The 27,162-nt window shown below is 43.5% G+C and overlaps 1 protein-coding gene across 4 annotated transcripts in view; it reads left to right on the plus strand.

Moving 5' to 3' along the window:
- The window catches only part of PRMT3 (protein arginine methyltransferase 3), a 123,371-nt gene that overhangs the window by 17,558 nt on the left and 78,651 nt on the right, over nt 1-27,162 (plus strand). For all 4 annotated transcript variants that reach the window (XM_030560160.1, XM_030560163.1, XM_030560159.1 and 1 more), the window contains 3 exons: nt 1,588-1,741; nt 8,019-8,163; nt 12,782-12,847. In XM_030560160.1, the coding sequence (XP_030416020.1) occupies nt 1,588-1,741; nt 8,019-8,163; nt 12,782-12,847 (365 nt within the window). The remainder of the gene's footprint in view (nt 1-1,587; nt 1,742-8,018; nt 8,164-12,781; nt 12,848-27,162) is intronic.

Below are 27,162 nucleotides of genomic sequence, written 5' to 3' on the forward strand. Positions count from 1 at the left end.
TTCTAACATGTTCCATGCTTGCGCTTGCTCCCTTTTCTTCTCCCTCCCTCTCGGTAGTTTTCTGCCCTGCATTTTCCTCCTAACGTTCATGTTGGGGACTAGTGGGGAGGGCTAGCTCAGAGGTTTGAGCATTAGCCTGCTAAACCCAGGGTTGTGAGTTCAGTCCTTGAGGGGGCCATTTAGGTATCTGGGGCAAAAATCTGTCTGGGGATTGGTCCTGCTTTGAGCAGGGGGTTGGACTAGATGACATCCGAGGTCCCTTCCATCCCTCATATCCTGTGATTCTAAGACTGCCTTTAGGGTGGGATAGTGATTTTGTTTCCTGTTCTGAGTGGTGTGGAAGCATTACTTCCTCCATCCTCCATGACCCTCACCAGTTCTAGACATAGGCATGGGAACTAGGGATTCGGGGGTGCTGCTGGACCCCCAGGTTTTGTGTGGGGTTCTGGGTCCTAGCCCTGTGCCTGGGTCCCGTCTGCTGCTGACCTGGTGCCTGGGGCTCTGTTCCTGGCACCGCACCCTGGGGTCCTAGCCTCCACCCCTAGCTGTGGTTCCAGCCTCAGCCCCTCACCCTTGTCCATGACTTCTCCCACCTCTGTCCTCCCGGAGCCGTGGCCTGTTCCTCGCCCCAGCTATGGGGAGAGAGGGCATGGATGGGAGTAAAGGGGGTATGTGAAGTAAAAATTTCGGGGACAGCTGGCTTTCAGTATCTGCACTGTAAAAAGTGTTCCAGTGTCACTGGTTCTAGAATTTCTGTTGCCATAGCTCTTGTTGGCCTTGTGCAACCCCCCTCCCCCCACCCCTGAAATGCATAGCTCCATTAGATCAAAGCAAAGGTGTATTTGGTCCCTAAATCCAAGCTCATTTTCTCTGCGGTGCTTCTCGCTAGTCCAGGAAAGACAAACCAGAGATATGCTCATCTCCTAAGTGTGGTGGGGCCTAATTCTGCACTGTTGACATCCAGTGAGAGTTATGTCTGCTGTGTTCAGTGGGTGCAAGGTTGGACCTATATTTTGAGTCCAAGGCACTATTTTAATAATAATGAATTCTACTTACCTATAGAGCTCAAAGCATCTCACCCATTTTTATTAAGCTCCACAACAGCCCTGAGGGATGAGTTTGAAGGGCTGTGAATATATTTTTGTAGCATGCTAGTTATGAAAGCCTTCATCTTGTAGAACAACTTGTCTTTTGAGTTAATAGCCTTCTAGCTCTTGGCTAAGGTAATTGGTAAAGCAAGGTGTACCACCTTTATTGGCTTCAGCTAAAGAGAATTGTCTGATTTGTTAAGTCATGAAGACTAGCATTCAGACACATTTTGAAAGGTAGATTTTTTGAGTGTACTGGTGTTAAGGGCCTACCTCCTCCATGCTCATTTATGTTAAGTGTTATCTTGCTCTGCCAGTAGTCCTGTCCATGAAGATACTTGTAGAATAAGGTACTATTTAGTGAATGAAGGTAGCAGCATCAGGCACTTAATTTATCCCATTATTTTTATTACACACACACACACCTACCTACCTACCTGTAATTAGGTAATGCTGTCAGTTGACAGTGGTTGATGATATTTGTTTTTTGCTTCTTTAGACATAGAAGATCTTTATGCTTCTACAAACATCTTGGACCCTAGTGGATTAAGTGATAACACAGCAATCCTTGAACAGTTGAAATGTATGGAACACAGAGCAAAGCTTGCAGAAACAGCATTAGCCAGAGCACAAGAAGATCTTCAGATAATGAGGTAAGATGTTTTCGATTGAAGCTTTTTCTGAAACACTTGGCAGTGTTCTAGATGGTAGACAGAAATGTGTGCAGGTAATGCTAGCAGTCAGTGGAAACTCAAGCTGCAGAATTCAAGTGTAAGTTAGCACCAAGAGGACATTAGTCTTACCTGTGTGTTTTGCCTCTATTTGCAAATAGTGTTGATTGTGCTGTGTTTAAAAATATTGCAAGTTGAAGCACAACTAAGGCTATGGCTACACTAGAGAGTTGCAGCGCTGGTGAGGGGGTTGCAGCGCTGTAACTTAGGATGTGGCCACACTTGCAAAGCACAGCCAGCGCTGCAACTCCCTGGTTGCAGCGCTGGCTGTACACCCGGTCGAGCCTTGGGTGTAGCGATTCCAGCGCTGGTGATCCAGCACTGGTCAGCAAGTGTGGACCCCACCAGCGCTTTTATTGACCTCCGGGGTATAAGGAGGTATCCCAGAATTCCTGTCCACAACAAACCGGAAGAAAGGGGGAGCTAGGAGTTCTGCCAAACTGCTTATTTAAAAAACAAACACAGCTCCTGTTTGCTGAGCGAGCGGAGGCAGGCAGGGGAATTACTTTGGAATGTTCACAGCTGTTTGCTTGAAGAGAGAAACAGCACGCTCACACGGCAGAGGGGGAGGGGGAAGTCCATGTTGAGCAGATGCTTATCTGGTCTGACGGCTATTTAGGAGTGCATAATTTGCATTTAGTGAATGAGAGAGGGGTGGCGGAAGGGTCAGAACTTTTAAAATGATTGAAGGTAGGCACTGTGTGTCTTCCAGTCCTTAGAACTTGCAAGGCAGGGAGCTGAGAACAGTGTCAGTTCCAAAAATCCATTCTCTCTGTCTCCCCCACGCTCCCTGTCACATTCCACCCCACCCCCCTCTTTTGAAAAGCATGTTGCAGCCACTTGAATGCTGGGATAGCTGCCCACAATGCACCACTCCCAACAGCGCTGCAAATGCTGCAAGTGTGGCCACACTGCAGCACTGGTAACTGTCAGTGTGGCCACACTGCAGCTCTGGCCCTACACGGCTGTACGAACACAGCTGTAACTACCAGCGCTGCAGAACTGTAAGTGTAGCCATGGCCTAAATTGACTAAATGTCTATACAAAACTCCTGAGCCATGAAACAGATTTCTTCCCCTCGCCTCCCCGAGCCATCAAATTCTAATGTTGAGGAATTCCCATTGAAAATGTTTTTCCTTCCACTGCTCCCTTATCCCCAAACTCAAATCTAGGGAGTACTAGCAAAAATATTTTGGCTGATTTTAACTTTGTTGTGCACGTTAACTTTTAAATCATAAAGTTTTGCAATATGTCATTGGTGATGGTGGTGCAGCGGCATAAATACAAAGGAATTTCAGACTTTGTTGGTGTCTCCTGGCATTTATGAAATCCTGTCAAACTGTTAGTTCAAGATGACAACGGCAGCCACTCCAGTTGAAGCAATCAATGGCATTGGAAAGATGAAGTATTAATGTACCTTGAATCATCCTTATTTAAGAAGTTATGGTTGCTGCCTGTTGGCAGAAGCAGTTAGAATCCCAGGACCGGAAGGGACCTCGAGAGGTCATCTAGTTCAGTCCCCAGCACTCAAGGCAGGACTAAGTATTATTTAGACCATCCCTGACATGTTTGTCTAACCTGCTCTTAAAAATCCCCAATGGTGGAGTTTCCACAACTCCCCAGACAATTTATTCCAGTGCTTAAGCACCTTGACTGTTTTTCCTAATGTCCAACCTAAACCACCCTTGCTGCAATTTAAGCCCATTGCTTCTTGTCCTATCCTCAAAGGTTAAGGAGAACAATTTTTCTCCCTCTTCTTTGTAACAACCTTTTATGTGCTTGAAACTGTTATGTCCCTTCTCAATCTTCCCTTCTCCAGACTAAACAAACCCAATTTTTTCCCATCTTTTCTCATAGGTCGTGTTTTCTAGGCCTTTAATCATTTTTGTTGCTCTTCTCTGGACTTTCTCCAATTTGTCCACATCTTTCCTGAAATGCGGTGCTCAGAACTGGACACAATAATCCAGCTGAGGCCTAATCAGCGCAGAGTAGAGTGGAAGAATGACTTCTCATGTCTTGCTTACAATACTCCTGCTAATACGTCCCAGAATGATGTTTGCTGCTTTTTATTTTTTTTTTGTGTGCAAGTGTTACACTGTTAACTCATATTTAACTTGTGATCCACTTATGACCCCCAGATCCCATTCTGCAGTACGCCTTCTTAGGCAGTCATTTCCCATTTTGTATGTGTGCAATCAGTTGCACACATACAAAAGTGATGTACTTAGTATTTGTCCTTATTGAATTTCATCCTATTTACTTCAGACCATTGCTTCAGTTTGTCCAGATCATTTTGAGTTTTAATCCTATCCTCCAAAGCACTTGAAACCCTGCCCAGCTTGGTATCGTCTGCAAACTTTATAAGTGTATTCTCTATGCCATTACCTAAATCAGAGGTGGGCAAAATTTTTGGCCCGAGGGTCACATCTGGGAATAAAAATTATATGGCGGGCCAGGAAGGCTCACAAAATTGGGGTTGGGGTGCGGGCACTGGGGTGGAGCCAGAAATGAGTTCAGGGTGCGGGAGGGAGAACTGGGTTGGGGCAGAGGGTTGAGGTGTGGGAAGGGGTGCAGCCTCCAGTTGGCTGTGCAGGCTCTGGGTGGAGCTGGGGATGAGTGGTTTGGGGTGCAGGAGGATGCTCCGGACTGGGATCGAGGGGTTTGGAGGGCGGGAGGGGGATCTGGGCTGGGGAATGGGGTTGCGGTGTGGAGAGAGGCTACGGCATGCTGGCTCCAGGTGGTGCTTACCTCAAGCCTCTCCTGGAAACAGCGTCTCCTATATGGAGGTGTGGCCAGGCAGCTCCTTGCACTGCCTTGTCTGCAGAGACCGCCCCTTCAGCTCCCATTGAAGTGCTGGAGGAAGCCATTGGAGCGGGGCCATTGGCATGCATAGAAGCCAGAGAGGTGGCCATGCCGCTGCTTCCAGGAGCTGGGTGGAGCGACCCCTGACCCTGCTCTCTAGCTGGAGTGCCAGAGAGGGGCCATGCTGCGTCTTCCAGGAACTGTGTGGAGAGGCTCCCAACCCTGGCTGGAGCCCTGCAGGGAGGCCATGCTGCGGCTTTCAGGAGCCACGTGGAGTGGCTTCTGACCCTGCTCCCATCTGGAGCCCCAGAGCAGGGCAAGCCCAAGACCCCAGACCCTCCAATTGGAGCTCGAGGGCCGGCTTAAAATGGTGATGGGCCCAATCTGGCCCATGGGCTGTCATTTGCCCACCCTGACCTAAATCACTGAAGATATTGACAAGAACCAGACCCAGAACTGATCCCTGCGGTACCCCACTTGTTATGCCCTTCCAGCTTGGCTGTAAGCTACTGATAACTGCTTTGTGGGAACAGTTTTCCAATCAGTTATGCACCCACCTTATAGTAGCTCCATCTAGGTTGTATATCCTTAGTTTATTTATGAGAAGGTCATGCAAGACAGTATATGTAAAGTCAAGCTATACCACATCTACCACTTCTCCCCTATCCACAAGGGGGGTTCTCCTATCAAAGAAAGCTATTAGGTTGGTTTGACACAATTTGTTCTTGACAAATCCATGCTGACTGTTACTTATTGCCTTGTTATCTTCTAGCTGTTTGCAAATAGTTTATTTAAATTATTTGCTCCATTACCTTTCTGGGTACTGAAGTTAAGATGACTACTCTGTAATTGCCCTGATTGTCCTTATTTCCCTTTTTTACAGAAAGGCACTATATTTGCCCTTTTCCAGTCCTCTGGAATCTCTCTCGTATAAAAGTCTTACATGTTACATAATGTGAGATATTTGAGTCCACCACATGCTTTCAAGTTACAGAACTACAGTTCTGCGTACTTCACAAACATGTGGAATGCAAACTTATTCTTGTTCAGAACCTAGTCATTACACTTATAAAGAGCATGCTGCATTTGAGACCCCGTAATACTTTCATGGGATATCAGCGTGATTGTCACAAAGTAGAAGTCTCTTCTTGAGCCATGATTAAATTTTTAAATCGCGGTTTGTGTTGTACAATGTTCGTCTGGTACCATTACAATTTTAGTAACTTCTCTTATTTGTGGTAAGCTTAGGGTAGATAGGAGGAGTTTGTATCTACATCTTCCTAATCAGTATGTCAGGGTTAACATCTACAGTTATGAAAAATGCTTTGGAAGTTTAAATGACCACATGTTCAAGACTTCAGTTTTACATTTTATTTGAGCAGAGAGGCTTCTAAAACTATTAAAGCTATCTCCAGCAATTAGTGGGAGGACAGTCACCTAGTGAGTCACAAACATTTCTTGCAGCACCTGAGTTTTCCTTAAAGGTTGCCAGTCCAAATAGTCATATTCTGAGGAAGTTTAGTTTGAGATGACAGCTTGAGAATGCAGTTGTATGTGGTTGGAGGTTAATAGTAGCAATCTTTTGCTTAACCGGTTGCAGGAATAACCTTTTTTTCTAAACATAACTGGGTTACAATCTACAATATTTGACACAGTTTACAAATTTAAATGTGTGTCACATTTATCTTGACTTTATCATCAGTGTCCAATTGAATGGCAACCTTTGTTTTTTGTTGGTATTTCTCATGATCTTTCTTGACAGTCTTAAATTTCATTCTATTGGAAGTTTAGACCTAGAGTTTCCTTACAGTTAAATTACTTGATAATCATAACACTGGCATTGGGGCAGAGTGACTTTAAAAATAGTCTCATTTAACAAAAAAATAAAAACAACTTTTTTTAAACCAGATTGAGACTTTATAAAACTAATTTGAAAATATGTACTATTGCAACTTTAAACTAAAAATTATAACAAACAAAACTAAATTCTGTTTTTAAATTCTGCTATTGAAAGATTCTTATTTGAAATGCACAAAACTGCAATAGGAGAAAACAAAATATTGCCCTGCTCCTCCACACACTGAGGATGTATGTAACTTTGCTCACATAAATAGTGGTCCTACTCATGTGTAAAGTTAAGCATTTGCAGCGCCGGGCTAAAATTGTATTTAATTAAAAACTTTTCTCTTAGTGGCATAAAATGTTATGTCACTTACAGAAAAAAATGTTCATGATAAAAGTAACTACATTTCCAATAAACTAATAAAATTATTCTGAAGTCTTTTGTACAAACAAGCCAAAATTTTCAAAATAAGTTCCTAAAGTTAGGCTACTAAGACTATATTTAGGCACCTAAGTGCTTTTGGAAATCCTGCATCTAAATCACTTAACAGCACAAGTCCTGTTGACTTCAGACCGTAGAATCTGATGGAGTGTAGCCTGGTTGAAACATTTCTGTTTGCTTGACTTGTGGGAATTCATAATATCTGAAGGTGCTGTTGGGTGCAAATATAGTACAAACTGTTTGCTTATAAGTTTTTTGTGTTTTGAGTTTATAGTATTCTAACAGTGAGGCCATAGTCTTATCTTTTTTTAGCATAGAGGAATATTTTCAGTGGCAACCTTCTTAGTAGAGAAAACTGTAAATTCTCGTGGAAGAAATAAGACATCATCAACAAGAAACAACGTACAAAATATCGTCTTTAGCAATTTGACTATAAAAGGGGAAATAAGTGGAGAACTAGTAACACACAAAGAAAAAACAAACTTTTACCCTTAAAATAAATCAACTTGCATTAAAACATCTTTTTAAATCATTATTTGTATCAATCCTGTCTGGTTTTCTCTTTTTGTTGGTTAATATACTCTACCTTCCATAAATCTCTAACGTAGGTGTGTTTTAGAGTAGTTTTTAAAGGTGTCATGATATTGAGCCACATCTCTAGATAATATGGTCTGTCATGTTTCTTATTCTTTATTTTGACTTCTGACATACTGTTACCATAGAAACACCTTGCAAAATGGTAATTTCCCTCTTTAAAAAAACCTCTAATGAAATCTAAATCAGGTGGGTTGTAATTGGGATGCTTTTCCAAAATAGATGGAGGGTGCAGGGATAGCAGGCAGATAAATGAAACACTGCAAACTTCATACTGCTGGAATTTAGTGTCTATAATGCGGAAGAAATGCTGATGTTGAAATGCAGAGAAATCTTGCAGTAGCTTCTTTCCAAAGCCAGCAGGGGGAGTTTCAACACGTTTAAGGCATAACAGAGTTTTGGTGTTGTAAAAGGCCCTCTGGAGTCTGTATTCCTTATCTCCTCTCTGCTCCCCCCCCCCCCCCTCTTTTTCATAGTCCCGTAAACATGTCTCAAGAGTATGTTTCAAATTGATTACAGACAATTTGCCCAGGATTTTGTGATGAATGCAGATGTCAGAAGCAACTCATCGTCGTCTAGCGCCATTGCGGAACTCCGGGATGATGAGGATGGCGTTTACTTCAGTTCATATGGGCATTATGGGATACACGAAGAGATGCTAAAGGTTAGAAAGTCAGCACAAATGTGTCTTACTCATAACTAGGATGGAAAAATGGGATGAAAAAAAGCGACGTGCCTGTAAATATACACTGCAGAGTAGCTGCATTTTTAACCCTTTCAGTGCTTAATAGTTTATCCTGGGAGCGAGAGTGAAAGAATCACAGAAAAAGAGCTTATGTTTTCAGCTGCCTTTGTAAATAGATCCTTGTTGTATACATTCTTGACTGTACCAGAAACACTAGAAATTTAATAAGAGTATATTGAGCTTACAGGTATACTTGATGGCTAGTAAGAAAATATTAATCTCTCAATATTTGTAACATCTATTCTTGCTGCTTTTTTGTTTCTTTTGCTGTAGAAATGTAGTGTACAGTATTCATCCACTAAACGATATAAACAGTAAATGTCCTTCATTTTTTATTCTGCTCTTTAGATGAAAATTTAGGAAGCAAAAAACACACAAAACCTTTAAATGCTATGTCTGCCAATTTATGTAGTTTATTCAGAAATTCTTTGAACTTCATTTAGTGTGTTGATAAGCATTACATCGAACAATTACCAGGGTTGTCTAAATAGTACAAAATTTAAAAATGGAAAATATATTTAAAAGAGAATGTCTAGAACTTTTCAGAAAACAAACAAAAATTCCTTCATCCTGAGTGTTAACTTAATTTTATAAGTGGCTTTTATTTTAACCCAAAATCTTTAGTACCGCCTCTCTGAAAAAATAATATTATGTAATATACAAGGACAGGAATTTGTTGCTCTGAAATATCATAAAGCATTTTTGCAATTTCATAATAAAGAACGATTAAACAAAATCAACTAAAATCTGAAGCCATAAAGTACACTCACTCTTGTATAGCATAGGTAGCAGATTTAGGCTTCCTGCTTTCTGAAACATTTACCAGTCCTAGCCTCAGAAAATTCCTCTGCGTCTGTTTTATGGTACATTTGAACAGCATTGAGCAGCCAATGTGTTTTTATGGAGCATTCTTGCAGAAGTGCTTTTGTGGCACAGGTATCTGTGGATACAGAAAGTAATACGCTTTCCAAAATGAAAAGCATAGTGGTGAACAGTTATGCGCAGAACTTGGAAACGATCAGATTTGCCTCAGCATTGTATGTCTGACAGACTAACAAAATGACTTTTAAATATGGGGCTAGAGGTGGGTTATTTTTTTAAGTCAGTCACACAAAGAAAATCTGAAATCAAAAGCTCTAAATTACTTTGTCAGATGGGGGTAAAAAACAACTATTTTGTCTATACTAACAGTTCATAGTATCTTGTTATGGAGCTATACTAAAAGATCTTGAACCTCTAAAGAATTAATAGTTTTGTAGTTTGTGATAAATCTTTCTATTTCACTGGCTTCAGGAAACTTTTTTTGTGATGTTAAAATCCCTTTAGTAACATCTGATTTCTGCCCAATAAAATGTGGAAAAGTTATGGCATGTGTAAATTCTTGTGTATATACCTAGTTTTTAGCTCCAAATTACTACCCAACACATACAAACATTTTTTTGCTCAAGTTTTTATTATTGTGAGTTTTTTACATTAAAAATATTGGCTCATTAAATCGAAGTGACAGCAAACTGTTAAATTAATCCTAAATTTGTTTGTAATTCTAACATGTTTTGTTGGTTTAAAATAAACAAAACAATACAAAAAACAAAACTAAGAACCATGCGCACACACAACTTGTTCTTTTTTTTTTTATCGTCTAACTTGGCCTTGGCAGGTCAGCATTGTTTATGCTGTCCTCTCCCATAATATTTCAGAAGACAGGAGGATTGCTACTTGAAACTGATGGTGCACTTTATTTAAAAATTGCTTGAGGAGTATCTGATAATAACTTAATTATTCAGGTAATTGTACTGAAAGGTTGGATGGGAGGAGAGAAGGAATTGATGAATAGAGACCCAAAATGAATGACTGAAGCTTATTCAAGCAGCAGTGCATGTAGTAAAGACAGCAGTTGGAATTCTATTGATTAAGCTGGGGGAGTGCTGAGGCAGTGTGATAGGTGAGGCTGAAAGCTTTCCAGCTGACTGCTTTCTTGATTGATGCTGAACCTTGCAATTTTTTCATGGTTTCAGCAAATCCAGTATTTCAGTGCTGCTGAGAGCATAAAAAAATCCTAACTCCTTAGAATCTGCCCTCATAACAAACAGATATAATTTTAGCTGATCCTAACGATAATTTTTATAATTCACAGTTTTATCAAAACAATGCAAAGCTGTGATTCTTTCAACATTTTACTAAACTATCTCATTTTTGTAATTTTTGTTCAAATATTGATTTTTTTTTTTTTATTTATGTATATATTTTTTGGTGTATGTGAAGAACTGACTTACCTTAAATTAAAATGGAGCGCACTGGAATCTAAATAAAGTTTTTAACTTAAGTTTGCATGCTTATGTTTTACTCTTAACTTTTTTTTTAAGTAACTTTGTTTTGCTTGTCTTGGCTGATAGAGAAATTATTCTTTTATCTTCCATAATATTAAATTCTTGATCCTTTGTCATCTAATGGTGCAGTACGAACTTTGTATGCATGCACTAGGGTTCAGCTATCTTCTTCAGCACAGTATTGTTTTTAGACTGTCCAAGCCAGAGTCATAAATAGTTATAATCATGGCTTTTAAATTTCCTTTTCCTTTACTCTTTCACTTGATTCTCTGGCTGTTGCAATAGGGACTCTAAAACAGATGGCTTACTGTCCATTTGAGTGCCTATACGTATAAAGAGGATCAGTGTTAGCTTGCTGGTAAATTGAGCTACTCTGCCAGCTTACATACTAATCCACTACAGATATCCCAGAGAGGTGATTAAGAAAAAGCAGAAAGGGATCAGCAAGGCAAGCTACCTTACTGAGGTCGGAACATGTAGGGATAAAGTGAGAAAGGCCAAAAGCCCTGTAGAGTTGGACCTTGCAAAGGGAATTAAAACCAATAGTAAAAAGTTCTTTAGCCATATAAATAAGAAGAAAACAAAGAAAAAAGTGGGACCACTAAACACCGAGGTTGGAGTGGAGGTTAAGGATAATCTAGGCATAGCCCAATTTCTAAATAAATACTTTGCCTCAGTTTTAATGAGGCTAATGAGGAGCTTAGGGATAATGGTTGGATGACAAATGGGAGAGGATATGGAAGTAGATATTGCCACATCCGAGGTAGAAGCCAAACTCGAACAGCTTAATGGGACTAAATCGAGGGGCCCAGATAATCTTCATCCAAGAATATTAAAGGAACTGGCACATGAAATTGCAAGCCCATTAGCAAGAATTTTTAATGAATCTGTAAACTCGGGGGTTGTACCATATGACTGAGAATTGATAACGTAGTTCCTATTTTTAAGAAAGGAAAAAAGTGATCTGGGTAACTACAGGCCTGTTAGTTTGACATCTGTAGTATGCAAGTTCTTGGGGGGGAAAAAATGTTGAAGAAGAAAGTTGTTAAGGACATTGAGGTCAATGGTAACTGGGACAAAATACAACATGGTTTTACAAAAGTAGATCATGCCAAACCAACCTGATCTCCTCCTTTGAGAAGGTAACAGATCTTTTAGAAAAAGGAAATGCAGTGCATCTAATTTACCTCAATTTCAGTAAGGCATTTGATATGGTTCCATGTAGGGAATTATTAGCTAAATTGGAAAAGATGGGGATCAATATGAAAATTGAAAGACGGATAAGTGATACCACTGACACCTTGTAAAGGTGACTTGAAAAAGAAGTTTTCTCAAAACTGGGTTTGTGCCGATATGCAGAAGGTTTTTAAATGTTTATTTTTCCCAGGGCCACTCCAGGGCCCCCACGAGAACATAGTATTGCAACTTTTTTTTATGGAAGGGGCCCTCAAAATTGCTTTTTCCCCAGGCCACCTGAATCTTCTGGTGCTTGGTCATTGCTTCTGAACTTAGTATTTCATAGTGTGTGTCGTGCAGCTCCAATGATTTATTTGTTGTTACGGTTTGTAGGTTTCTATGTATTGACAGTTAAATATGCTTCCAGAAGCGAAACGAGGTAATCTGGTATCAGGAACTGATCAATAGCTTCTTTAAAACAAAGCAAGAAGTTTGAAACCAAACTGATTGCATAACCCAATGTATAATAATTTCACTACACACGTTCATGCCCCAGATGTCAAGCCTCAGGTAGATGACTGTTTGATTATGTTGATCAAGTATTACCTTTTAGTTATCAGTGTTGCTGCGAGGGATAGGGAATACATATAAAACAAATACTTTAAAATGTGAAGCTCATTCAAGCACTTGAAATCAGAACAAAAATCACAAGTAGCTTCTTCTAGATTTTGATAGTATGAATTAGAACTATGTATAATTTCAAACGTGGATGCTTGTGTTACTGCCTGCCACAGTTTGTAGCATCCCAAATTGTCTTTGCTTCATAAACAATGTACATTCTGAAGAATCATTGTGTGGGAAGTCCTGAAATTACACTAATGGTTGTGTCCCTGTGACTTTTTAATATGTAGAGCAGCGAAGGGTTAATTAATCAATATTTTCTTAGAAATTACGATTTAAAAAAGATTGCTCCAACATTTTCAGACTGTCACATGTACATAACTGTGTGCACTCTGTTTATGCTTAATTTATAGGATAAAGTGCGTACTGAAAGCTATCGTGACTTCATATACAAAAACCCACACATCTTCAAGGGCAAGGTAAGCGAAACAGCTTAAAAGCTGTAATATTTCTGCAGTCCATGATTCTCTCATGCAGTGGAACCCTCTTTGGTTTGGATATCTCCCTGCAGTGGGGATGGAGTATCACTGACAGGATTTGATTTAATGCACTCTGGCTTTGTTATGTGGAAGAGTGTTATTTAACTGCTGGAGGGTGCAGACTGCTGATAACAGAAATGCTCATCAGTGTTGTCATTGTTCTGTATGGTGTCTTGGAGTGTTCATTAATTATGATGGCATGGCTAAGGTAAATGTTGCTTGTCCAGTATTTTAAGCAGAATCTATTTTGGACAGGCTCTATTTACAGCAATTCACCTACATCTGGCATCGTAGAGGTCCCAGTGCAATTGGTATTGGGAAAGGGTTCAAATCTAATTAATTTATCTAACTCATGTTGTCATGAATTAAGCTTTCTTGGTCAGATTAGGAATTAAATGAAATGGGGCCCAGGGTTAATCATGCTTTATTATTGGCGTATGTTGTCTTTGCTAGATTACTTTTGGTCGTCAATTTTTACCCAGGCTATTTAACTTCTGTTTTTCTGCAAGGCATTTTGGCTATTCCTAATGCTTACCATTCTTTAAGATCTATTTGCAGGTCATCTGCAATGATTTCTCTTACCTTTTCATAGATTTCAACTGATAGTCAAAGAAAGAGAAGCATTAGATGCTATAGGTATTTCTTATTGAATGAGAATTTCTCTTCTCTGCCTCCCCTATTTCCCTCTAAATTCTTATACTCGCAGGATGAAGGTATTTTGTAAGTGATAGTGCTACCACAAGGCATCAGAATAAAGAGTTGTTCTTCCTTAATGGTCCCTCAGCTGGAAATCGACCTAAATAGCTCTCTAAGGTAGGAGGTTCTTATTTCAAGAAATGCTACCCTCATAATAGGGTGCCTTGTGACCCATGTTTCCTCCCATTTGATCTTGTAACTTCCCTGTGACAACCACAGCTATTGTTCATGTGAAAAAGTGACATTAGGAAGGAGAATGGTATTCATGTATTTTCAAAGCTCTCTAATGTGACATGTCCTTTGTGAAACCAGTCAATCTTCCCCTGCTTTCCTGCACACGGTTCTGTCTCTCTTCCCTGTCTTCTCACCTTCTACATGCTTTCTTGCCCTCTGGTTCTCTTCTCCATAGGTTTGCTGCTCAACCACCTAATTGCTTCTTTCCCTTTTTGACGGCTGGCAGCTGCAGTCCTATTGGGGGCTTTCAAATAGAATAAGCCTCACTCCTGTTAGTAACCTCATGTTAGTTCCACAGACTCGTTCTTAAGCCTAACATTGATGAATCAAGCCTCTTACAGTGCAACTTCCTGCACAAAATAAATTTTTATTGTTTCAAACTGTGCATTTGAACCCTTCTCAGTATGTGAAAATGGAATGGGCAAGACTTAAGGAAAGGATACTCTAGCAGTGTCCCACTTCTGCCATAACATCCAGGAGAAAACTACCACATTTGCTTGCATCTCATTCTGGCCAAAGCTGAAATTCTGGTGCTGAGATATGATATTGGTCTGGTAAAAGCCACATCTTGAATTTTCTTCAAGACCCTGTGTCTAGGTTTTATGCCCAGCCTGTTAAAAAACCACTCCCTGTGCCCTCCTTTCTCCAGCAGCAGTCTTTCTTGTTAAGAATTGCTTGAATATTTTTCTTCATCTCCATGCAAAATATTTCCTGAAAGCAAAATATCTTACTAGACCATTAAGATTGTGAAGTTCCAAGCTGGGAACTATATTAACCAAACATCGTCTTGAACTTCTATTTTGTCCAGTTTCAAGTCTATTGGCTATAATAATCAGAGTAGTATGAATATTCAAATATAGCAGTATTGGAAGAAAGGAAATTGTGGTGCTTAGTGTTGAACCTGTCTATCTGAAAGGTCAGCTGTGTATTTTCAGAAAGCTCAGAAAATTTCACTTGCTTTTTAGTCCAAAACTTAGGCATCAAAAAATACAGAAGTTAGGAGGGCAGTTAAGTGCACTGGTGATGCATTAATTCAGAAAATCAACTGGCCTGTGCTGTAATATCCAGAATAAATGATGCCTCTATCAGTATGTGGCTCAGGAAATTACTGCTTGCTGCCTCTCAACATAGAATTGTCAGATTTTAACAACTTGAGGCTGATTTGTCCCCAGAAAAGGAACTTTGTTTCACTTTAAAACTGAGACATTTGTTTGGTTTTGTTTTTTTTTAAAGGGGGAGATTGTATGGAACAAAGAAGTTGCTTTGCCTAAGATTTGTTATAGGTACGCTCCATGTCTGTGACGCTCTGTGGGGTATCTGTTCATGAGTTCATAATTTAGCTCTTCCTAAGATTGTCGGCCGTTGAGGGAATAGATTTAATTGACTGGATAGCTGACCGCTTCTTTCCTGAATCCAAAGTAATTCACTTTTCTGTTAGTATGAAATTGTGCTTCCCAGAAAGTAACTGCAGAGGATACTCAGAATTCAGTAGCTATAATACGCTGCAGTGCTGTCAAATCACCAGCCCAGCTATTCCAGGTATGTGGTGAGAGGCCATATGTGATCAGGGCAAGAATACTTTAGCTTGTAGACCTCTGTCCTCAGGCTAAGTGGTGATTATTGTTCGTCTTTCAGTTTTTCAGATGTGCTCCAATTCATCTATTCTACCTATCTATCCCATCCCTCACGTTCCCTTGGTGGGTTAGTTCCATTTGGTTTTTAACTAACCAGGGCAACTGTCCAAAATGCTGTCGGTTTTAATTTTCCCCATTAATGGTAATTGCTCGCTTCTGTGCAGCTGTAAAACATGATCATTGTTTTGCAAAGGTTTATTTTTAACCCTCATTTTCCAGCTTTCATGGTTCAGCTATTTTGTTACATCCTGTAGATGAAATGCTATGTATGAGCAGGACAATATCATTTGGAAAACATGAGACTTAAGCTGTTAGAGAAGCATTAGCTTTATTTTCCATTCCTGTCTCCAGAAGACCTCAGCCTGATTCCTGTAGCCGCTCCATGCTAGAACTTCAGTGGCAATGGCAGTACCATGTATGGATTGGCCATTGAATTGACTTCTTACTGGAACAATTGCAAAGGTTGAAGAGGAGTGCATAGTTCCTAGAAAAAATTCTGTGTCCAGAACTTCCATTTCCTTATCTGTTGATGGTGGATTGCAGACTGGTGTCTTGGTGTCATCCCCTACCAGGCGGAATTCACAATGGTGATTGGGAAGCACAAACAGTTAAACAAGTATTTATCATGAAATTTTTCCTAGATACTTGCACATTTTTACGAAGATGTGCTGGGAAGTTAAAAGTAAACTTTGTCTTGCCTTCTTTTTTAGTACCATGCCACAGCGTAACAAACCTCCTGTAAACAATAAGCTGTAGGGGATGAGGAGGTGGAAATGTGGTGCCTGTGGGATGAATTCACTGTCCAAAATGCACAGTGGGATTGTATGCAGTCCAGATGTATCATGGGATGGAGGTCTGGCTGTACAATTCTTAATCTGTATTATCATGTGTATTTGCATGTAGTCCATATGGAAATGTAATCACATTTCAGCAAAGGGTGTATTTTTCAGGGAAGCATTTCTGTGACAAACTTGTGATGGACATCCTAGACAGACAGGGCTAACAATCAAGTACAATAAGAAAGGGAAAAGGATTCAGAGTAAGTGGAAAGGCACAGACGGGCAGCAGAGCCTGTGGAGAGAATTGCGGTATGTGAGGAGACACTTGCAACACAGTTTCTGGAGCAGGCACATTGCTTGAGGCAGGAAGATGGAGCACAGCAGAAAGACCTATTTGCACTAACTGCTGCTAGAGTTCAAGCTCCTGCACCACATCCTGAGTCCCCTCCACGGTACCATGTTCTGCAGACTGGGAACACATTAGGCAATGCCATGGTTGGATGGCCCATGCAAGGGGAACTGAATGCTAGTTGGACAGGGTAAACCACATGCCTGATTGCCTCAGAAACTTCCACCACCACTTTTCCCACAGTTGACTTTCCAATACCAAACTGGTTAGCAGCAGCATGCTTCTGGACCAGCATGGCCTTCCTCATGCATGTTCCCTGAAGCTGGAGGGTCAGGGCAAGCAGCTCATGAAGCTTCAGAAATATTGTTTTCTTAATATGACCGTTCCAGACTCACTGCTGATCATCCCAGGTCCATGTGGTGATGTGATTCCACCAGTCTGTGCTTGTGCTCCAGAAGCACTGGTCAACATAGGGGGCATCAGCAGCTATGTAGAGGGTCATGAGAAGGATCAGTGAGTTCGAGTCTGTTGTCATTGCCCTCCTCCAACAGATCCTTCCGTAGATCAGAAAAACACCACTGAAATGCCCACCAGTATCTCATGGATGCTCTGCCTGTTTGCTGACAGAGGAGTAAAAGTGCAAGCAGAAGAAGCTCTTCAAACAGGGAGCTCTCCCTGTTGCTAGCCGCAGTCGCCAGAGGCTTGCTGACCCAGTAGATGTCTTGGCTCGATGTGTTGGCAGGCTGTAACGACTGTGATGGTCAAGTTTTCCTATAGAGCACCACAAACAAAGGTTTAGAGCAGCTGGGGAGGACACTAGGCAGCCTGGGATGAAGTGGTTTGACTCAAGTGTGTGTAGTGCACTGGTGATTTGACTCAAGTGTGTGGACTCATGAGCACTGGTGTGAGACCCAGTCAATGTTCGGTGTAGATGCCCAAGTGCAGGCTTACAAACACCAAGCCTGCTGTTGTTAAGTCCCACAGATTTAGGTTTACATTACAGTGTAGACAGAGCCTTAGGGTTTACAGGCTTCTTGCCACTGTAGCTGGCAGCCTTGAGAGCCCTGGCTCAGGCTGTGGCTTTGAGTCTAGGCTCCCAGCAACACAGCAGGGAGTCCAAAAGCTCTATCTGCTGGCTGTGGGAGTTGGGCAGGCTGGGGAGCAACTGGCTTGGGAGTTCGGAAACCCTGGGGTCCAGATGGCAGGGCTGCCCTGGGGCAGTGGACTCAGGCGTCTCAGCAGTTGCTGATATGTTTCATGTCAATTTTACTGCGGTCCATCACTGAGTAGCAGCTGTGAAACTGATCAGTCATTGTTAAAGGTTACTCATTTCCATTCAGTCCTGCATTTAAGGTGTAATACTGTACTGACAACAGCAACTGCCATCTCAAGTTCAAAGACTGGAAAGTTTGTGGTCCCATTTTGTAAATGGGAAAACCGAGGTAGAGATTAAGAGTCATCATGGCTTTAAAGCCATTACTTGAGAAGAAAGATTTGTGTGAAGGGTAGTAACCATGCTGAATTGAGGAGCCCTGGAGAAATTCTAACTGGCTAAGTTAGCTAGAATTCCTGCTGGGGAGCATTTGCTAGAATGGGAATATCTTTCAAGGGCTGCTACTGGACTCCTGCTGTACCTATCTAGTTCTGCTGGCAAGAGCAAAATGAGAGGCTAGGAGAAGTTATGCCCATCTTCTCTCCTTGTACTTTTAGGGAGTATTTCCCCAGACTCTGGTTAGCAGGGAGAAATGTCAGCATTTCCTGATATCTTGGCCCCAGCCAGACATGCAGAGGGAGATGGGGAAGACTCTTTTTGATTCCCAGTCTCCATCTAAGCCATTTCTTGCACCTGCATAGGCTATGCGTAGTGAAGCCCAAAGTGACTTGCATAGTCATATAGAAAGTCAGTTGCAGTTGGAAACTGAACCTGGGGCTCCTGAGGCTCAGGCATCCATCTCCTGTGCTGACTCTGAAACACTTCAAAAAATGTCTCCTACTTAGCATTCAATCACCAGCTGACAAAGTAGGTTTCAATGTCAAATCCATGGTGAGGTGCAGTTCCCATACCTGGTAAAAGCAGCAAAGAGTCCTGTGGCACCTTATAGACTAACAGACGTTTTGGAGCATGAGTTTTCGTGGGTGAATACCCACTTCGTCAGATGCATGTAGTGGAAATTTCCAGGTGCAGGTATATATATATGCAGGCAAGCTAGAGATAATGAGGTAGTTCAATCAGGGAAGATGAGGCCCTGTTCTAGCAGTTGAGGTGTGAAAACCAAGGGAGGAAAAACTGGTTCTGTAATTGGCAAGCCATTCACAGTCTTGGTTTAATCCTGAGCTGATGGTGTCAAATTTGCAGATGGACTGAAGCTCAGCAGTTTCTCTTTGAAGTCTGGTCCTGAAGTTTTTTTGCTGCAGGATGGCCACCTTAGGGTCTGCTATAGTGTGGCCAGGGAGGTTGAAGTGTTCTCCTACAGGTTTTTGTATATTGCCATTCCTAATATCTGATTTGTGTCCGTTTATCCTTTTCCGTAGCGACTGTCCAGTTTGGCCGATGTACATAGCAGAGGGGCATTGCTGGCATATGATGGCATATATTACATCGGTGGACGTGCAGGTGAATGAAGCGGTGATGGTGTGGCTGATCTGGTTAGGTCCTGTGATGGTGTCGCTAGTGTAGATATGTGGGCAGAGTTGGCATCGAGGTTTGTTGCATGGATTGGTTCCTGAGCTAGAGTTACTATGGTGCGGTGTGCAGTTACTGGTGAGAATATGTTTCAGGTTGGCAGGTCGCCTGTGGGCGAGGACTGGCCTGCCACCCAAGGCCTGTAAAAGCCTGGGATCATTGTCCAGGATGGGTTGTAGGTCCCTGATGATGCGTTGGAGAGGTTTTAGCTGGGGACTGTATGTGATGGCCAGTGGAGTCCTGTTGGTTTCTTTCGTGGGTTTGTCTTGCAGGAGGAGGCTTTGGGTACACGTCTGGCTCTGTTGATGTGTTTCCTTATTTCCTCATGCGGTTATTGTAGTTTTGAGAATGCTTGGTGGAGATTTTGTAGGTGTTGGTCTCTGTCTGAGGGGTTAGAGCAGATGCGGTTGTACCTCAGTGCTTGGCTGTAGACAATGGATCGTGTGATGTGCCCGGGATGGAAGCTGGAGGCATGAAGGTAGGCATAGCGGTCGGTAGGTTTTCGGTATAGGGTGGTGGTAATGTGACCATCACTTATTTGCACCATGGTGTCTAGGAAGTGGACCTCCCGTGTAGATTGGTCCAGGCTGAGGTTGATGGTGGGGTGGAAGCTGTTGAAATCGTGGTGGAATTTTTCCAGAGTCTCCTTCCCATGGGTCCAGATGATGAAGATGTCATCAATGTAGCGTAGGTAGAGAAGGGGCGTGAGTGGACAAGAGCTGAGGAAGGTTGACCATAAAAATATTGGCATATTGACATGCATCTGACGAAGTGGGTATTCACCCACGAAAGCTCATGCTCCAAAACGTCTGTTAGTCTATAAGGTGCCACAGGACTCTTTGCTGCTTTTACAGATCCAGACTAACATGGCTACCCCTCTGATACCTGACACCATGCAAGGCGCTGCATTTAGCCATATGGAGTGGAAATCCATCAACCTCATGAAGAAACTTGCACAAATACAGACAGATATCATCTTCCTTTCCAAATGCAAACGGATGGACATTATACCAAATGGACTAAAGGTAAAAAATCCACTGCTATCTACATACTACGCAGACCACAGTGAGAGGTTATGCCATACTCTATCAAAGAAACTGAGGAACCACCTAATCAGCATCCTATACAGCAAACAGGAAAACATCAAAAAAGAGCTCTTCAACCTGGAGACTCTCCTTAATAACCAAACTTTCATACAAACGGACTTCACTAAAATAAGACAGGAGATCTACATTACTCACTTCACCTCTCTACAAAGGAAAAAGGACTGTAAGCTGTCTAAACTCCTACCTGCCTCATGGGGCCACAACCGTGGTACCCCCAACCCACCCAGCAATATCATCAATCTACCCAACTACACACTCAGCCCAGAAGAAAAGTCTGTCCTATCTCGGGGACTCTCTTTCTGCCCTGCCACCCCCACCAACATGATACAGTTCTGCGGCGATCTGGAAGCCTACTTCTGCCGTCTCCGACTCAAAGAATACTTTCAGGACAACACTGAACAGCACACTGATACACAGGTACCCTCCCACCAACAGCACAAGAAGAAGAACTCCACATGGACTCCTCCTGAGGGTCGAAATGATAGTCTGGACCTCTACATTGAATGCTTCCGCCGACGTGCACAGGCAGAAATTGTGGAAAAACAACATCACTTGCCTCATAACCTAAGTCGTGCAGAACGCAATGCCATCCACAGCCTCATAAACCACCCAGACATTATCATCAAAGAAGCTGATAAAGGAGGTGCTGTTGTCATCATGAACAGGTCTGACTACCAAACGGAGGCTGCCAGACAACTCTCCAACACCAAATTCTACAGGCCAGTTCCCTCATATCCCACTGAGGAATACACTAAGAAACTGCAACATCTACTCAGGACACTCCCTACACTAACACCGGAACAAATCAACATGCCCTTAGAGCCTCGACCAGGGTTATTCTATCTACTACCCAAGATCCACAAACCCGGAAATCCTGGACGCCCCATCATCTCGGGCATTGGCACTCTCACTGAAGGACTGTCTGGATATGTGGACTCTCTACTCAGACCCTATGCCACCAGCACTCCCAGCTATCTCAGTGGCAACACTGATTTCCTGAGGAAACTACAATGCATCAGTGACCTTCCAGAAAACACCATCCTAGCCACCATGGATTAGAGGCTCTCTACACGAACATCCCACACACAGATGGAATACAAGCTGTCAAGAACAGTATCCCTGATGATGCTACAGCACAAGTGGCTGCTGAGCTCTGTGCCTTTATCCTCACACACAACTATTTCAAATTTGATGACAAGATATATCTCCAGATCAGTGGCTGTGGTATCTCATGCGGAGCGAAGAAAATTCACACAGTCAACAGAGCTGCAAACAAGTCAGGAATCTCCTTTATTCTTTTCTACTACCCCCTTATATAGTTAAATCTGGTTACATAAGAACCAATCATGTGGGCTAACATCATACATGCTAGCAATCTAATTGGACAAAAAGAAAAATCACGCGCTTACCATGCCTCTAATCACCTGATTGGCCAACCGCAACGACGCAATCCCCGACCACACAAAGAACGATCTACAGCCTCTTCCCCTCTCTTCTCCCAAACCAATCGCTCTGTGTGAGACACAGAAAACAAGCGGATCCGAGGCGCAAGCTGCAGCCCGGACCGGCCCCCCCAGCACCCCCCGCCACAGCCACAGGGCTCCGGCCGAGGAGGCAACGGGCACTCACGCGTGGCAGCTGCCGCCCACCTCTGCCTGCGGAGCGCCCCGCGCAGAGACCCACACATACCTGAGACCAGAGTGGGAGCGGCGCTGAGCCCGGCCGCCTGGGTTCCCTGCGCTGCCTGTCCGGGGCCCCAGCAGCGCCCAGTGCCCGAGTGTATGAGAGGGAGTGAGGAGCGGGGGCCGCGGCCCGAGCCACTCGCCTCCTCTCCCGGACGGCGGCAGCAGAGAGACTGGCCCGGGGGGAAGCAAGGGGGCAGCGAGGAGGCAGCAGCTCCATGCGAAGAGCCCGGACACAACCCCGATCCAGCGCCGCACCCCATCCACCTAGATCAGTGTAGGGAGGATAAATCCCCACACCTCCCCCTTTCTTTTCAAACAAGGCCGTGGCAATGCGCATAAGACTTTGTCATAATATATAAACAAAACAAGGAGCAAAACAAGAAAAGCAATACAATCATTAATAGATACAATTTAGTGTGTAATAGTGAAGTAAACCAAGTTGGTTAACCAAAACTATTAAGCCAATCCCAGGGAGGATTCTATCCCTGGGTAAGGTTATACACATTATTCTATAATCAATAGTTGCTCGATTTTACAAAATTGCACAACGTATACTATCTGCATCTTACAACTTAACTAATAATTACAAGTTTCTAATTAAAGTCAGGAAAGAGGAAGCGTAGATCCGGGATGGTATCGTCGTTTGCCGCTTCTATATCGGGATTGTGTGGTTGCTTATCACGTCGCTGGGTGAGCCACGGTCGAACCCACTTCGCGGGAATCCATCTGGGACCTGTAGTAGTAGAAACACAGGCATAGCCCCTTCCCCATGTTAATAAATCCACAGGACCTTGCCACTTTTGATCTGTATAATTAAACCATCGGACCTGTGGGTAGGGCAATTGGCAGTCTTGGCCCATAGCACCAGCGATATGTCGCGTAACTGGTGGGACATTATGGGTTCCTTCCTGTAACCAATTAAGCACATATAGAGCCTTTGAAAGGCGAGCATGGGGCGTACGGGACAATGGATCAGCATCGGGGGCAACTCTCCCTTTTTGTTTTAACAAAAGAAGCTTTAATGAGGCATGAGAGCATTCCACAATAGCTTGGCCGGTAGAATTGCCGGGGACACCGGTAACATGAGAAATTCCCCATAAGGAAAGAAAGCGAGCTGTACGACGAGAAATATATCCAGCGCCATTGTCTGTTTTTATGGAAGCAGGAATGCCCATAACAGCAAAGCAGACCTGCCAATGTTTAATAACATCTCGAGAACCAGTACTGGCTAACGCTGTAGCCCACAAAAGTCCTGAAAAGGTGTCCACCGTGACGTGAATATATTTAAGGGAGCCAAACTCAGGAAAAAGGGTAATATCTGTTTGCCAAATTTGTAAGGAGGACAAACCACGAGGGTTAACACCAGAGGCAAGGGAAGGGGGTACAACATGCTGTTGACAACTAGGACATGAGGCCACAAGGGCACGAGTGGTAGCCAAAGGGAGCTTAAACTGTCGGGCTAAGGCACGGGCAGATTGGTGGAAAAAATCGTGTGAAAGGCGAGCCTGAGCAAAGGAGTCAGGGGCATGAACTGAACCACCCAATTGGTCAACGATGGCGTTGCCCTGGGCAAGACCATCAACAATACCAGAATGACTGCGAATATGAGTAATAAAATAGGGGCAGGAACGGGCATCAAGTAAATGCCAAAGTCGCAAAAGGGCTTGCCACAGCACAGAATTAGACACTTGTCTCAGAAGAGAACGTTCCAAGCGACATGTCACACCCACAGCATAAAGAGAATCACTAACAATATTAAGAGGGGTGGTGGGCCACTTGACAAAGGCACGAATAATGGCTTGAAATTCCAAAACTTGGAGAGATCCCTCAGCCACGACCAGCTCGTGATGCCAAGCACCGGCCGTATGCCACAGAAGGCCGGCGCGGGCCATCTTGCCACTGGCATCAGTAAATACAGTAAGTCCTTGCACAGGGGAAGATTGTCGCATGACCATCTTTTCTAAGGGAATCGTTACTGACAAAAGGCGATGAGAGGGATAATGATTGGTAAGACGACCAGTATAACATAACAAAGCAACAGCAAAAGAAACATCATTAGCAAGAATGTGGGAAAGTAACAAAGCATTAAAAGGCACATAAATAACATCAGGGTCAGCGCCCGTAATTGCAACAGTACGGGAACGGGCTGTCACAATAAGTGATGCAATGGCTTCCAATCGAGTGGTAACTGTTTTGGAAAATTGAGAAGATGGAAAAATCCATTCAAGTCCGACGAGAGGATCAGGTAAATCCGGGAGCCATTGAAAAAGTAGTGCCTCCAGGGAGGTATCTCTAGAAAGAATTGCTAGGGATACAGGTGAACCCGGGAGAACACGGCCGGAATACCGAAGCGTGACCTTATTGGCAATAGTGCGAAGGGCAACTTCATGTTGTGGTTGCAAGGAGCGAGGTTCAGCTGGATCACGGCCTCCTTTGAGAAGTTGAAGAGGAGCAAGGTCCTCATTAGAAATGCCACAAACCCCACGGACCCACTGTAGGTCTCCGACCAGGCGTTGGACGTCATGTAAATTGCGAAGAGTAAGATTAATAGTTAATTTCTGAGGTCGCACAATAGAGTTAGTAATGCGCATGCCCAGATAAAAATAAGGCGCCTGTCGTTGAATTTTATCCGGGGCTATTGTGAGGCCAGCAGATTGTAACACAGAAGCAATTTCCAAGATGGCCGTTTCAGTATTAAGAGTTGCTCCAGCAAAAAGAATGTCATCCATGTAATGGTAGATAAGCCATTCGGGATGTGCATGACGGAGCGGCCGCAACGCCCAGGCCACATAAAGCTGGCAGATGGTGGGTGAGTTTTTCATGCCTTGGGGAAGCACTGTCCATTGATATCGTTGAGCGGGCTCGCCTTGTTCACAGAAGGAACCGAGAAAGCAAATTTATCCTTATCATCAGGATGAAGAGGAATTGTAAAGAAACAATCCTTTAAATCAATGACAAGTAGAGGCCAATCACGTGGGAGCATCGTAGGGGTAGGCAAGCCTGGCTGAAGGGCTCCCATGTCTTTCATAACCGCATTTATTGCCCGCAGATCATGCAAGAGATGCCATTTTCCCGATTTTTTGGGAATAGTGAAAATTGGAGTGTTCCAGGGGCTTAAAGAAGGTTCGGGGTGGCCCTTTTCGAGCTGTTCTTGGACCAGTTCTTGTACACGGGCGAGCTTGTGAGCTGGTAACGGCCATTGAGCGACCCACACCGGAGTAGAAGTTAACCATTCCAACTGTAGGATCGGCCGCCCCCAATGGCCGCTAAGGAAAAGGGGAGTTTTGTAAAACAACCCCCCACTGACTTAAACAATCATGGCCTAACAGCCAGATGGGAGCAGAAAGAACGTAAGGACGCACCTTTGCTGTTGTAGCAGGGTCCTCGTCATCACAGATTGTAATATAGTACGTACTGATGCGAGTGGGTTGGGTCCCTCCAATACCTCTAACCGAGGTCATAGCATCCTGCAGGGGCCAGGTATCAGGCCAAAATTGAATCGGAACAACAGTGACATCGGCCCCAGTGTCTAAAAGGGCTTCATGTCGGATCTGGTGGCCATCTGGGCCCTGTAGACGCACCATCCGTGAAGGCTTACGTTGGGTTACTGTCATGGCAAAGGCTACCTGTGGAGAATCTGTAGAGCCAAAACCATGGGACCCACGTTCCGTCAGTTTAGTTTTTGGAACGGAGCTTTGGAATGGAATTAACTGGGCAATACGAGTGCCGGCTGCAATATTGACTGGAGGGAAGAGGGCACGGACCATTATTCCGATATTCTCGGTATAATCTGCATCGATAAGACCAGGTGGCACAAAAAGCCCTTGCTTGGACATAGAAGAGCGGCCGATTAAGAGAGCACTAAGTCCGTACCCCAAGGGGCCATTTACTACCGATGGAACAATTTGTACTTTGTCATCTTCTAATGTTACATCTGCTGCGGTGGCCAAGTCCACTCCGGCACTTCCTCGGGTGGCTCCTGTAAGGTATTCCAAACAACCGGCTTGGGGTTGGGGAACTCTTGTGTCTTCGCGCCCCCCCGGTGGGCGCTCCGCTTCCCGTTTCCCTGAAGCGGTGTGCCATCCTTTTTAAAACGAGATCGACATTCAGACGCACGGTGTCCAAACTTATCACAGCGGTTACAAGTTCCTGCAAAAGCCTTCGTTGCATTTTCGGTCCCCACCTGTACATTCTTACTTGGACAGTCCTTCTTCATATGCCCTGGCTTTCCGCACGTGAAACAAACCCCCGACGGGCGTGAAGGCTTACTGGGCCTTACCAAAGGTCGAAGTGCCACTGCCAGTGCTAACGCGTGAGCCTTTGCATGTATTTCCGCTTTATCTGTCTCCTCGTATATCGACACTCTGTTACAGGCTTCCACCATTTCGGTTAGGGAAGCAGTTTTTGGCAAGGTAGCCAAGATAAGACGACAAACAGCATTGGCATTTTGTGTAGCAAGATCGAGCCCAACAGCTGTCTTCGCTTCGGCCGTCAAATTAGGGGAGCGGTCTATTGCTTCTGTAAGTCGATCGAGAAATGTTGAATAAGGCTCTGAGGGATCCTGGACAATTTTTGCATACGGTGGGATCGGTTTACCCATTTGAGGTACATCCTTAAAAGCGGCCAAGGCCAATCCCTGCGACTGTTGTAAAATCCGAGGATCAAGACGAGCTTGCCGTTGCGGGTCCGCATAAACTCCAGTTCCCATAAGCATATCCTGAGTGGCATAACGCAGCGGATTGTCCTCAGACAAATCAATATTGCGTATGAGAGCCATTTCCACACGCTTTGACCAATTATCCTTCCACAATAGCCTTTGAGTGGATGTTAGAAGCATGTCAGCAAACTTTAACGAATCATAAGGGCACATAGCTTGTCCGATGAACACCTGCTCTATGAGGGACTGTACATATGGATTATTCATGCCGTAGGACATTATTGATTTTTGTGCCTCACGGACAAGTTTCCAGTCCAATGGTGCCCACTGTCGCCTAGCAGGGTTGTTCGGGTCCGGTGTAATAACTGGGAAGGCATTAGGTAAGAATTCTCCTTCTATGTGGGCTTCCTTTATAAGCCCATGCCACCGCCG

This window comes from Gopherus evgoodei, chromosome 4 (genome assembly GCF_007399415.2).
Source record: "Gopherus evgoodei ecotype Sinaloan lineage chromosome 4, rGopEvg1_v1.p, whole genome shotgun sequence".
NCBI classification, from domain to species: Eukaryota; Metazoa; Chordata; order Testudines; family Testudinidae; genus Gopherus; species Gopherus evgoodei.